Genomic DNA, 15,037 nt, shown 5'->3' with positions numbered 1-15,037 from the left:
TAAATACCTTAGGGGAGTATACCAGATGATCCAACTGGGGTGTGAGGAAAGTATGGGTCTCTCTGTTCTTACCTCTAGGACTTTGCCAACATTCCATCTTCTGTTTGCTTGGAACATCTTCACCCTTATTTGGCCAAGTCCTACTAAACTTAAGATCTCAGTTAATACCTCACTTCTTCCAGGAGGCTCTTCTGAATCTCCCAGGTCTGAGGTGACTGAGCCTCACCATGTTCTCTCCTGACACCCTGTACTTAACCTGTCGGGAGGGCTCACCACATTGTACATGATTGCCTCTTTACTGATCGGTGTCTCCACTACGATGAACTCACTCCTGAAACTTCATTGATAACCCAGTACCTGGCTTAGCATCAGGCTTGATGAATGTCAGTTGACCATACATTTATTAATATACTGCATTATTATATTACAGCTGGTGTTGAGAATAGCTTAAAAATCTTCTGAGAACTTTGCTTAAAATAATGTATTATAAAAACATAATTTGAGCTACAGTAATAACTGTAACAAGTGTAAAATAAATTCTGATTGTAACATTAGGCAACTCAGCAAAAACAGTAGATAAATTTGTTAAAACAAGTATTTGAAAAACCTCTTTGAACCATGTTTTGTACAATAGTAGCATAAGATTTTGTAACAATTTATACTTTGCACAGGTAGATACTAAGGGAGATTTATCTAAAGCCAGATGCTTTGAGTTCATTACCTATTTAGCTCATGTCCTTTACTGCTGTTAAACATCTCATTCCCATGTTACTCTTAAGCCCATGGCTTCTTAACTACCTCTCCTCAGGTTTCTCCCAGCTAAATAGCAAAGTTAGGAGACAAGTTACTATTAGTTTAGTTTATTCATTTTGTTGCTCTTTGCAGTGATGCTTTTCTTTTCCCAGCTGAAGTAGCTTTTTTCCTCTCTTGACAGACATCACAGCATGCTTTCTCATTAACGTGGAAGTGTTTTGACTTCTCAGAATGTCAGATTCAGCCAAGTGAAAAAGAAATGGTTTGGGCATTGCTTGCCATTTGGAGTTTTCAGTGCTTCTCTCTGTTAGAACAGGGTGGATGAATAAAGATTGTGATGCCATGAATATAAAGAGTTACTGCTCACTACTTCTAGAAAACATTCTAGGCCCCCGGTTTTTTTCAAAGTATTTTATTTTCTTCTTCATCTTTGAAAATTTAGTTGTGCCCAAACTTTGAGCTGTAATCTTTCACTATAATCTTTAATGCTAGTTATTTCTGGAATCCCATTCCAAATGTGAAAGGTAGCATTCTGGTATAGCCTTTTCCTGCTCTAGCTCAGTGGTCCTTCAAAGATATTCATTTTATAAATTACCCCGGTAGTAGAAAGATCCCATGATAAAGGATTTTTTATTTACAACCTTGTGGTTGGTGTAACTTCCTTACTTCTGATGAATCTGATGATGCAAGAACCACTATATGTACTTGACATAGAAGAGCCAAGGAAAAGTTATTTTTGGCACTGTTGATTTTTCAAACTATGGGATGCTTTACGTATATAATTTACAAAATCTCACTTTTGTCCTTTTAAAGTAGTAAAATGTGTCCTCAGTTTAGTGCAGAGGTAGGCTCCATATAGTAAGGTAGAAAAAATCTAAAAAATCTAAAACATCTTTACATTCTAACAGTTCCTATTGGCTAGGTTGTCTGAATGTTGTCTTGCCCTGCAGTTTCCAAAAGGATGTGATGATAATTTGCTTCTCTGGGTGAGTCTGTTTGCAAATATAGTGATCAGAGAAGGTTTAAACCCTCTGTAAATCATTTTTAAAACACTATATAGTGATTAATTATTATGGTACCAAAATGGTTACCATTTGTTTTATGTTATATTTGAAAAATGACCAGATAGTCCTTTACTGTAATCATGAAATAAGTAGTACTGTGTATAATACTTATCTAAAGAAACAATAAGCATTGACCTTTTTATTCCTCTATCTGCTCTCTCACACAGGTGCAACTTGGCCAAATAGAAATCAAATGCCCTATCACAGAGTGTTTTGAATTCCTGGAAGAAACAACTGTTGTCTATAACTTAACACATGAAGACTCCATCAAATATAAGTACTTCTTGGAACTTGGCCGTATCGATTCCAGCACCAAGCCATGTCCTCAGTGCAAGCACTTTACAACCTTCAAGAAAAAAGGACATATTCCCACCCCTTCCAGATCAGAAAGCAAATACAAAGTAAGCATGTTCACCAGAGTTGTGGGTTAGTTGTCACATGATGAGAGCAGCCAAATTAGGCCAACTTATGGTGGGCATTAAGTGGGCTTCCTTCCCGTATCGGAGCCTAAGGTGAGTATAGTTTGGCTATGATTCTGAAAACTTATGGTTTGGGGAGGCCGATGATAAGAGAACGTGCTTTAAGATTTAATTAAAGTGTTGTTTTCATTGACTTTAACCATGTTGAAAACTCATCTAGTAACACAATACTAAGTCTAACCATTAGACTAATAGTCATTTAAAATACTAAAGCTTTTATTTTTTACTGTAAGCTTGACTGTTTTCAGTAGTCCCAATATAAGTCTATTCTAGCTCTGTCTATAAGTAGCCAAAGTAGTATAAAACATTATTCATTTATTTATTTAGCAAATATAGAATGCCAGTATATGCTAGGCAGTGTGTAAAGGTTGTGGGATAGAGAGACAAATGTGGCATAGTCTCTGCTCTGAAAAAGTCTTCTCTTACTGAAGGTGACAGAAGCATGTTCTAAAATGACTGTTCGATGTGATTAGTCAGAAAAAAAAAACAAAAGCAACACATAAAGGGAAACAGGGAACAGTGAAGGAGGGATAGGTGCTACGGTGTCAGGAACAGCTTCCTAGAGAAAGTGCAGTTCTCCAGGCAGAGGCAGAGTGAAGAGCATTTCACAGCGAGGATGAGTGTGTGCGGGCCCACAGGCTGAGATCATGGGGTGTTGGAAACAAGTACTTCACTCAGCTAGTGGCAGACAGCAGGGCAGAGGCAGCTGGTCAGGTAAATAAGAGCAGGTCTTGATGAGTCTTTTATGCTGTGCTCTCCAACTTATGGTGGGCATTAAGTGGGCTTCCTTTGTACTTGGCTGTGTTGATTCCAGCACTGTAGAATTTAATTCTGTGGACATCAGAGAAAGATCATTCTGGCAGCATTGATAGAGGATTTCATTGGAGAGCAAGATGGGAAACAAGAAAAACAGGGCAACAACCGTGAGAAATCACTGACTCACAGCCCTGGCTGTACAGTAGAATCACCTGGAGGCTTTTAAGAAACACTTGTGTGTCAACCTCTGCCCCAAAGCAATCGTCTTGGGTGAGGATTCTCAGCATTTGCAAATATTTGAGTCTTCCAAGTAACTCTAATAAGCAGCACAGTTGAGAACCTTTGCAATATAAATGAAGCTAGAAACTGTGAGGCTGTGGCAGTAGTGTTCATCCTTGTCATTACAGCAAAATGGCAGGATGAAGTGGTTTCAAAGCCTGTGTGAAGTCATCTCCATTTAAGGTAAGTTTTTGCCCATGTCTGGGTCTTGGGATCAGTGGTCACAACATTATTCATCCTGTAGCTTTGAGGGGACGGGGGTTGATAACTCATTTCCTCCATTGTTGCAATGATGAGCTAGAGCATTTGAAGCTTACTAGAGACTCTTAGTAATTGGTCTGTGAAACTGCTTGAATCTTATAGTTCATTCTTCTGTTTACTGTTTTTGTGCAGGCTAGTCTCTTTAAGACCTGTCAGGAAAAGCTCTTTTTTTATGTAAAAAGTGTCCTTTTTGAGGTGACAAAATTGTGATTTTGAATGCTGAGTTAATGTCAATAGAACAATTTTATTTGACTCATTCTTAGATTATTTTAAGTTATTTTTATTCCAATGAATATGTTAATTGATATCAGAGAATTAGTAGTTTTAGGAAGGACTTATTGTTTTTACAGGAAAGTGTTTATCCCATAACATAGGATATTTGACTTTTTTTCTGGATTATGTTTGGGATTGTATGCATATATATAAATTCAGACTGCACTATTTTAGATTTTGTGGTAATTAAAACATGTTATCATAATTGAATCAAAGTGGACATAGTTAAGTAATTTTAAAATGTGTAATTGTGAAATGATGAGGGAGGATTTTCAAGCTGCAATTATAGTAACAGTAAAATGTTACAGGTCCCATTTCATTCAGCATCACCAATACCATGTTGAAATGAGCATAATTTATTACGCACATATATTGAGAGAAATTTGGAAAAAAATTGATAAATATAGGATCCTATATTTGTATAATTTTGTATGCACCACAGGTTTTCTGATACATTTTCCTATGGTCAGGCTTCCTGTGGTGTCTTACCACTTGGTTGTAGCTAAGAAGAGAATTAGGGGGTAAATGGATCAAGATCACAAATCTAGTAAACAATTATTTACTTTTGAAGAGCAATGGGAGAAGGAATTTTGTTTGGGAGAGTGGACAAACTCAATACAAAATAAATATTGTTGTTGATGAAGCAGGTAAAATCTTTGGGGGTTGGCAACAAATGGAAATCTCAATGTAAAGTAACACTGCTGAACCACTTTCAAGAAAAATAAAGCTACTGCAGAACTTGGAGTTGACCATGTTTGCTACTCCTCCTTACTCTTACAGAAGGGAAGATCTATAACAGAAGAGGTAATCTCCCTGTTCCATATTGTACAAAGTTCTAGGAATGATTCCAACAATCCTAAAGCAACGCTTTTTACTATTAATATAACAATTTATATAGCATTTTTCATTAATGAATTCCAGTCTCTATGTCATCATTTCCCTGATTTACGTGCCCATACTTGTCTGGATATTATGGGTAAGGAGAGCACTGATAAGGATATTCCAGCAAACTTGATCTTATATTCATGGTTGTAGGTGTGTAGCACCCTAAGCTGAGACTAGTATCTTCACTCTTTGTGGTGAATAAAGGGGCTTTTTTCATTTTGTCATACTTTATTTTTAAATGCTGTTTCCCCAGTAACAGAAACCACTTGTGAACTGGCATAGTTTTCTCCTAACTTTAAGAGTAGTGAATTCAAGTACTGGAATGCTATTAAATTGAGTTACATGGTGACAAAGATGGGAGAAAAGAGGTTGCTGCTAATGTCTAACATGTCTGAGCAATTTGTCATCTCTTTAAAATATTGTTTATAACACATAGTGAGTTTTCTATCCATTGTTAAGCCCTAGTAATGCACATTTCAGTATTCTTTTAGAGTCATTGCATTACAATGTCTTAATCCAATTTGTCACTCTTTGAGCTTTTATTATGGCTGGCAATCCAGAAGCACCTTATATAACAGATTAAAATTGCTTATAAATATCATAGTTATTTTATAGCAAGAAACACTTTTGGGTATTTCTTACATGAAATTTGAGATCTAAATCATCCCATTTTGTGGTTTGATTTGCACTGGTTTTTATAAAGATCTCTTATTCGATCTTTTGTTCTCAGCAGATGTAGAAAGAGTAAACACAGTAATATTAACGGGCAGTAACAAGAACTCTTAGGCCCGGTTTGTTCTTCCAGACCCTCACTCAACAACTCCTCTCTGGCAAAAGGTTGAGTTAATAGAGTTTTTCATTATGTTGTGAAAGTTGTCAACTCTTACTCAAATAGAGCAAATGCATTCCTGAGTTGAGAAATTCCATTGAGACAGCCTTGCCTTTGGTCAGACCAGACTTTCTCATTCATAATATTTTTGTCTCACTGTCTCTGAAGTTCTTCTCACAGTGCTCTTTACATATCTACAAAGTTGATGTCAATTTCTAATTCGAAGTCTAATTTCTAACCTTACCAGTTCCTATAATTTATTAACGCAGTGCCAACAGCATGCCAGTACAGGCAATAAGTTAGTAGTGGGAAGTTCAGAAATGTTGACGTGGTGGCTCTAATGGAAGTCATATGGTACCCGGAGAGAGAAGCATCAACAGCACCCCAAAGTGCTCTCAGATCTGGAATTTTCTGATGTATTCTTATGATTATTTGCTTAAAGTCCCTTGCCCACTGGTCTTTAGGAAGCTAGATACACACTTGCTTCATTCACTGCTGACAGCCTGTATGAAGCTCTGTGTCTAGTGGGGTGTGCATTCAAAATATATGTGAAGAAATGTAATAAATGGGCCAATGCATAACTAATGATGTATACTGTAACAGATGTAGGCAGGAAATGCTGAGAGCATAGGCAAAGAAAGGGCAAGAGAGACTGGGAAGATTTCATAGAAGAGAAAACACGTTAAACTCAGCCTTGAAATGATGATTTTACCAACTTGGAAAAGGTGGGTCAGAGCACTGGCTTCAAACTGGATTTAAACTGTCAGCCTGCCACATAGTAGCTATGTATAGTTTCCACCTCTTTAACTGTGGGTAGAAATAGCACCCATGTCATAAAAGTGTAGTGAGGATGAACAGGATCACATAAAGTGATTAGTACTGTGTCTAACACATACCAAGTGCTCAGCACACATTAGAATGTATATTGTGGTTGTTATTGCTATAGGACAAGGGCTGCAGAATGACCAACTCTGGATTATAGGAGATGGGGTGGGGGAGTCAAATAGAAGAGAGGAGGAATGAAAGATTGGGTGACTGGGTGGTGGGAGTAAAGGAGGGAGGGAATTGACTGTGCCTTGAGGAGGAGGAGCAGATTTGGGGAGTGGGAATCTAATTCATTTTGAAATATGTCAGTAATGTTGAACTTGAAAGATCTTTGGGACATCAAGGAGATGTCTAAGAAACATGGATCTTATGCTCAGAAGGGGTCTGATGGAAGTCATCAGTGTTGCTGGGAGTGGGGATGGTCACTGAATTCACAGAATTGAAGAAGTGCTTTAGGAGGTAGGGGAAGTGATTGCTGTTCCTCATGGTAGAGGGAAGAGGGTGGTGAAGGAGTCAATGTTGTTATTTTACTCCTGGGGGTTTTGCTGAGGTAGGTCCTAGTCTAGGTTTCACTTAATCCAAGAGCAGAACCGAGAAATGCTCCCGTTTTTGGGTGAGGGTTGAAGAGCATGCCTGCCAACACAGGGAATGGGTTAGAGGTAATTCTCTTGATGGCTTCCTCTTGGAAAAACGACTTAACAGTCCCCACTCTTCTTCCCACAATGTTAGTCCGAGCCTTGATAATTTACAGGAGGGTGCTTTGACTCCTCCCAAGGTGAAACAAAAAAGTCACTAATATGTCCTGGGGTAACTCTGCATTCTTACCTCATATCTTTAGCATTCTTTTTTCTCTCCTATAATTATAAACCTTCTGGGTAGAAATCATATTTTATAAAACTGCACAAATATATTATTCCTTCCTGTGGTCAAAGAACTTAAAGAGCTTTCAGGATACAATCATACAGGGAGTTTGTTCCTAATTGGTGAACTTTAAAAGTGCTTAAGTTTTTCTTCTGGCAGAGAGGGTTAGAAAGTTTTTTTTCCATGGATAAAAATGTTTTAAGCTTTCCATTGTAATGGTACTTAATATGCTTTTCTGCTATTACTTTCTTTCCCTGACACCGTCACTTTAAGTTGACAGAGTTTACAAATTGAGAATCAGCCCAGCAAGGTCAATTTAGCTTATGACATAAACTGATGTCTCTCAGGATTAATGCATCATTGATGTCAGCAGCCGATAGAAAACAAGTGTCTTTTCTTAAATGATTGTTGCTGGCATAGATTTATGAGGGAGATAAAGATGAAGTCATCTACCCTGGCTTAAAAAAAACAGTTTAAACAAAGGTTGTGTTATATACATTACCCTTGAAAAAATGTCTAACCCTCAGCTATGACGCAGGCTACTAAATTTTATTAGAGTGCATTTCCCCCTCTAGTTACTAATGAGGTACTTTGCTAAAATTGTTCTTTGTTTGCTTTCTTGATGCATGAATTGGCTATAATATTTTATAGTCTTTATTTGTGCTTGAACTTTTAACAGGGCAGCCAAATATTGGAATTCATCTGATATTTTAGCATGCATCTGACCTTAAAAAATCTGTAATGATTGTAATAAGCATGGCTCACAGCTACCATAAATTAGCCTGCGGTGGGATGGAGAACCACCTGGTTTTGTTGGTTGATTGTTTCTTTGTTTGGTTTTTTAACTTCATCACATCATCCCTTGGGTCTTTAGCACAAAGGCAAGTGAGGAGTTACCTCTCTGTGGACCTGCCATGTAGTGGCGACAAGGCTGATGCTCATTATACAATGGGATGGAAGAGGAGTTAACACTGTGCATTGCTCACCTCCCACACTGTGTGCCCGCCTTCAGAGCTTGAGGGAACCTAATGCAGTTTTCCCCACAGCCTCCTATTCTGTTTACAATATGCCTATCTGGTGGCCAGGTTCTAAATGGACACTCCCATTGCTAAGGAACTCGCTACTTAACTATCAAGTAGCTCTAATTTAAAAGAATTCTTTGTTATCTTAAGTCAAGATCTAGCTCTCTCCTGCTTTCACCTATTGGACACAGAAAATAGTCTCACTTTCTCTGGTACACTGTGTAATTAAATGGCCCTCCTGCTATTTTATGTGGTATCTCTTACTAGGTGCTAGCTTTAGTGTGTTGTGTACAGAACAGGTTGTTCAGTTCAAAATAGGATAAAGCCACAAAGTTCTGGCTAGGGAGTTGGAGCTACTCAAATCAGAGCAGAATCCATCAGTACCCTTGTTATTCATCTATGAAGAGGTAAATCCTCAGACAGGAAATAGACTCAGACAGATGCTACTCTGGGCCTGGCTTTTTAGGTTGAGAGGAAGAGTAGAAATGCTTAAGGGTGTTCTCAGGGGTAAGGATCTGTTCGAAATGGTGATTCTCACGTTAGGGAAACAGTACTCTGTATTAGTTAAGGTTCTCTAGGGTAACAGAACCAACAGGAGATATCTATAAATACGAGATTTTATAAAAGTATCTCACACAACTGTGGGGATGCATAAGTCCAAATTCCATATGGCAGGATGCACAAGTCTAAATTCTGTAGGGCAGAATGCGTAAGTCCAAATTCCATAGGGCAGGCAGCAGGCTGGCAACTCTGATGAAGGTCTTTGATGAACTCCCCAGGAGAGGCTGGTTGGCTGAAGAAGTGAAGGTTCTGCATCTTCTGCCTTAAAAGTCTTCAACTGGAGAGCGGAGTTGCGGGTTCTTAGATCCAGAGCATGAGCAGTGGTCTGCACGACCGGACAGCTGGGGCAGATATAAAGATCTGGAAGTAGTTTTTCCTGTCCAAAGATGGAAAACAGTACCACTACCGTCTCGGGAGGAGCTGGAAGAGCTACAGGAAGCTTTCAATAAAATAGATATAAACAGCAGTGGGTATGTCAGTGACTATGAACTTCAGGACCTGTTTAAGAAGCAAGCCTTCCTATGCCTGGCTACAAAGTGTGCGAGAATGTGGAGAAAATTCTAGCAGTTGCTGACAACAACAAAGATGGCAAAATCAGCTTTGAAGAGTTTGTGTTACTAATGCAGGAGTTAAAAAGCAAGGACATCAGCAAAACATTCCGCAAAATAATTAACAAGAGGGAAGGGATTACCACTATTGGATGAACTTCAGCCATTTCCAGTGAGGGTACACAGCATTCTTATTCAGAGGAAGAAAAAGTGGCTTTTGTTAACTGGATAAACAAAGCCCTAGAGAATGACCCTGACTGTAAGCATCTCATACCCATGAATCCCAATGACGGCAGTATTTTCAAATCACTTGCAGATGGCATCCTTCTTTGCAAAATGATCAACTTATCAGAACCAGATACAATTGATGAAAGAGCCATCAATAAGAAAAAGCTCACCCCTTTCACTATTTCCCAAAATTTAAACCTAGCCCTGAATTCTGCCTCTGCCATTGGTTGCACAGTGGTCAACATTGGCACACAGGATCTCAAAGAAGGAAAACCTCACTTGGTCTTGGGACTTCTGTGGCAGATCATCAAAGTTGGTCTTTTTGCTGATATTGAGATTTCCAGGAATGAAGCTCTGATTACATTGCTGAGAGAAGGTGAGGAACTAGAGGAGCTAATGAAGCTTTCTCCCGAGGAATTACTGCTGCGATGGGTGAACTACCATCTGACCAATGCAGGATGGCGTATTGTCAATAACTTCAGCCAAGACATTAAGGATTCAAGAGCCTATTTTCATCTGCTTAATCAGATTGCCCCTAAGGGTGACAGGGATGATGGACCTGCCATTGTCATTGACCTTTCAGGATTTAATGAGCAAAATGACCTGAAGCCTGCTGCATTCATGCTTCAAGAAGCAGATAAATTGGGCTGTAAACGGTTTGTTACTCCTGCAGATGTGGTTTCAGGCAATCCTAAACTCAATTTAGCTTTTGTAGCTAATCTCTTTAACACATATCCATGCTTACGTAAACCTGATAATAATGACATCAATATGAATTTATTGGAAGGAGAGAGCAAGGAAGAGAGGACATTTCAGAATTGGATGAATTCCTTTGGGGTCAACCCATACATTAATCATTTGTACAGTGACCTTGCAGATGCTTTAGTGATCTTTCAGCTCTTTGAAATGATCTGAGTGCCAGTCAACTGGAGTCATGTCAGCAAACCTCCTTATCCTGCTCTTGGAGGGAACATGAAGAAGATTGAAAACTGTAACTGTGCAGTGGAACTTGGGAAGAATGAGGCTAAATTCTCTTTGGTTGGCATTGCTGGACAGGATCTAAATGAAGGGAATTCAACACTCACACTGGCATTGGTATGGCAGCTGATGAGACAGTACACATTGAATGTGCTATCAGATCTTGGAGAGGGAGAAAAAGTGAATGATAAAGTTATTATTAAATGGGTCAATAGTACAAACAAAAATATTTCTATTTCCAGCTTCAAGGACAAATCTATTAGTACTAGCCTACCTGTTTTAGATTTAACAGATGCCATTGCACCAAATGCAGTACGTCAAGAAATGGTCAAAAGAGAAGACCTTTCGGATGAGGACAAGCTGAACAATGCTAAATATGCCATTTTAGTTGCTCGAAAGATCGGTGCCCGGATATATGCACTACCCGATGACCTGGTAGAAGTGAAACCAAAGATGGTTATGACGGTGTTTCCATGTTTAATGGTAAAAGGACTGAACAGAATAAAATAATGAAACATTTAATATAATTTTCTGCCACATTAAACACGTTGGATGCCTCACAGTTTACAGAATTCTGAAATGTGGGTGTAAAACCCAAGATAATTTGTATGCTCAAAAATATGTATTCATTAATTTAGTATCTTGTTCATATTAGAATTTGTCAATCTTTTGGGTAACAATTAATTTACCAAATGATACTGATAACAGAATATGTTCATTATCAAGCTAATGTTTCATGATTATTTTCTTTTCCTGAAAGTCTCATTAAAGCAAGACTAATTCATTCTTTTTCATGGTTCAAAAAAGATCAATACAAAATGTTTTTGCAAGTCCTGCTGTGAAATATTTTGATTTTTTCTGTGTGTTAATTTTGATTGTAAATTCAAAATCATAATCCAGTTCAATGCTTTTCTTTCTCCAAACATGCAAAATGGTTTTAACATTTGTTTTTTTCTGTAAATTTCTGTATTGTTAAAATTTTAAAGTTCTGAGTACTATTCATTAATATTAAAATTTTTTATATATTAAAAATAACTCTTGAATAAATCCCAAAGTTCATTCTTGTTTAAATAGCAGGAACCTTTTACTTAAAATTTAAGTTTAATTGCACTGATATTCTACATATGCTAGTTTGATAATATAGCATGCAGCATATATATGTTGGTGGGTTATTCGATAAGTGTGTATTTGTGTTTATCGTACCAGGTTTTTCTTAAATGGTCTGTATAACTGGTTAATCAGCCAACCATCAAACATTTATTGTGCCCTCACTAAATGCGTAATACCTTTCAGTTTGTGAATGTCAGGTACATGAAGATTTCTTTTAGAAATATTCATTTTGAATGTTTGTATAGTTATCTATCAATTGACTCCTTCCAAATATTTGTAGCACCGCTTGGGTCTATAGTAAAGCCCTACGTAATTTAGAATACACCTACTGAATATCTTTACTAAGCTAATATTCAACATAGAGTATTTTCATGTTTTTTCCACAGCCTCCTTCAAACTGGTGTTTGGTTAATGCCTTTGTTACTTGGGAATAGCTAAAGCTTTAGACCTATTTTTGTCTGAATTTTTAGCAGAAGACCTATTAGAATGTGGAAATCTACTTCCTCGTGTTCCACTGTTAGTGCCGGTGAGCACTAACAGTAGAACTTGTATCTCACAAATGCCGTCACTTGTATCTCAGTGTGAATGAGTTATCTAAATCCCCTGTCTATGATTGATTAAAACACACATGTTGATAAGAATAAGACTGCCTATGTGTTTAGAATAGAATTTTTTAAACGAAATCGTCTCAACAGATAAGGTTTTGAAATATATTCTTCTACAAAAGGAAAAAAAAAGTCTTCAACTGATTGGATTAAATCCAGCTGATTGAATTCTCTCATTGTGGAAAACTTGCCCTTCATTGATGTAATCAGCCACAGATGCAGTCAATTGACTGATAACTTAATAAACCAGTCTTCTGGTTTATTAACCAGCCACAAATGTCCTTGCAGTAACAGGCCAGTGCTTGCTTGATCAGACACCTGGGCACCCTCACCTGGCCAAGATGACGCATGAACCTAACCATCACAGACATGACCTCCAGGCCCAAGTTCTGATATGCTGCTCTAGAGGAGTATACCTGCTAGTTGAAATAAAAGCTAGTATTGAGAGAAATGTCTTGTGTAATAATGAATGTCTTACATATGTACAAGGAGCCTGGAAACCAGTATTGAAGAAGGTCTGTATATATATATATATATATATATATATATATATATATATATATATATATGCCCTTATATGTCAGTATGTCAGTGCATACTGACAGAAGGTGTTACTTTCTGTCATTTTTATCTCCAAACTTTAGGATAAGTTAGCTTCCAGCTTAGTTTCAACCATGCTATGAAAAATTCGGGGACGGGGCCCTTGGCCACCTTTGGGCTGTGTTGAAGTGAGCAGCGCCTCGTGAAGCCCGTGTGTGGCACCCCCCACTTAGGGAGGGATCTCACCCCATCACATGTTCCTTCCCACTGACATGCACCCATCTTTCAAGGCCACATTCTCTCTGAACACTTCCATCCAGTGCTCCTTGAAACACTTGTCCGAGCTTCGACTCTAACAGTTATTACATGATTTTATAGTTTATTAGGTTTGTTTCTGTCGGTTTCCAGTAGCTTATAAATTCCTTAGAGACAAATTTTCATTTTTTTTTTGTTTGCCTAAAATCAGTACAGTCAATACCTGCTACTTAGAAGGTGCCCAATAAATATTTGTTGAATGGGCAAATTAATTGATGAATGTTTCATTATTGAATGTCTGTCTTAACCTGAAGTTCTATGAAGCAAATCCTCATCGAAACATTGAGTTAGCTCTTCTATTTGCAGTGCTACATTGAGGCATGGTTGTCTAATATCTTAAATTTAAAAGCAACGATTTTGTAATTATTTTGTAAAGATGATGTTTATAGGGGTGTATGGAATTTAGGCAAGAAATTAATTATCTAGAGTGCTTTTTGGTTTTGGGCTCTTTTTATTTTGTAGAATATTTCTTCATTTGGCATGATGAACTGTCAAGAGAAAATATTTTCTTAGGGCAAGTGGCTTCATTTAATTTGTTATTTTAGTTTCCATATAGCCCAGATTTCTGGAAAAACTTTAAAAACTTAAAGGTTAAAATACAATATAATTTTTTAAATCTTTCATGGAGTCAGTGACAAGTAATCAAGAGTTCTAACTCTGATTACTTTATTCTTGAAACACTTGCAACCCTGCCTTTTGTAGAAGAGTTTGCAGGTTAATAGTGATCCTCATTAAAATGTCATACCCTTTTTAGGTTCTAAAGAATTGGGGTAGCTGGTGGTGGATACCTGAAACTATCAAACTACAATCCAGAACCCATGCATCTCGAAGACAATTGTATAAAAATGTAGCTTATGAGGGGTGACAATGGGATTGGGAAAGCCATAAGGACCACACTCCCCTTTGTCTAGTTTATGGATGGATGAGTAGAAAAATAGGGGAAGGAAACAAACAAACAAACAGACAAAGGTACCCAGTGTTCTTTTTTACTTCAATTGCTCTTTTTCACTTTAATTATTATTATTGTTATTTTTGTGTGTGTGCTAATGAAGGTGTCAGGGATTGATTTAGGTGATGAATGTCCAACTATGTAATGGTACTGTGAACAATCAAATGTACGATTAGTTTTGTATGACTGCGTGCTATGTGAATATATCTCAATAAAATGAAGATTAAAAAAAAAAAAATTTAAAGGCACCAGGATGACATTTATAGTACTGATACTGCAAGAGGTGAAATTTTTCTGGTGGGATCATAAATCCTTTGAAAGGGTTAATTTGTTTTTGTTTTTTGTTTATTTGTTTTTGTTAAAAAAAAAAAAGCAGAATAAGTAAAAAAAGCATCCTAAAGAGGAAAAAAAAAATGTCATGTAGATAAAATTTTTATTAAACATCATCTGGTAATCTAAGAAATAGTGATACCATCTCAGCCACTGGTTATAGATGAGATATGTTGGGCTTTTCTTTGGATTCATTTAATGTTAACCATTATGTGGTACCTGCTGTTTGCAAAGTAATTTGCTTTACAGATAATTTCCTGAACACCTACCATGTGCCAGAAGTTCTATGTTATTCAACTCGGAGACCACGAGGATGAATGAGATACAGCCTTTGCCTCAGTGAGCTTGCTGGCTGTTGGGGAGAGTAGGCATCTACATGGTTCCGTGTGAAAGGTACCGAATCTGCTTGCAAAATTCAAGGAAAGGCATCTCAAAGCAAGCAGCATTTGATCTGGGTCAGATTGCAGTAGACAGATCATGTTAATTCATCCCTTTCCAATTGTAGCAAGCAGAGTGGGGATCTCTCTTGGGCTACCTCAGTGAGTAAGGTTTACTGGAAGGCTCCACGGGAAGTGGACTAGCATGA

General features: G+C 37.6%; 1 protein-coding gene and 1 pseudogene across 3 annotated transcripts in view; both read left to right on the top strand.

The window, feature by feature from the left end:
* RNF217 (ring finger protein 217) overlaps positions 1–15,037 on the top strand; it is a 161,724-nt gene that overhangs the window by 96,917 nt on the left and 49,770 nt on the right. For all 3 annotated transcript variants that reach the window (XM_037843191.1, XM_037843188.1, XM_037843189.1), the window contains exon 2: positions 1,985–2,218. In XM_037843191.1, coding sequence (XP_037699119.1) covers positions 1,985–2,218 — 234 coding nt within the window. The remainder of the gene's footprint in view (positions 1–1,984; positions 2,219–15,037) is intronic.
* Positions 9,235–11,283, top strand: LOC119539534 (annotated as a pseudogene).

The sequence above is a fragment of the Choloepus didactylus genome, chromosome 7 (assembly GCF_015220235.1).
Source record: "Choloepus didactylus isolate mChoDid1 chromosome 7, mChoDid1.pri, whole genome shotgun sequence".
In the NCBI taxonomy this organism is placed as follows: Eukaryota; Metazoa; Chordata; class Mammalia; order Pilosa; family Megalonychidae; genus Choloepus; species Choloepus didactylus.
The sequence above is the reverse complement of the archived record's forward strand: the minus strand, read 5'-3'. Positions and strand labels throughout refer to the sequence as shown.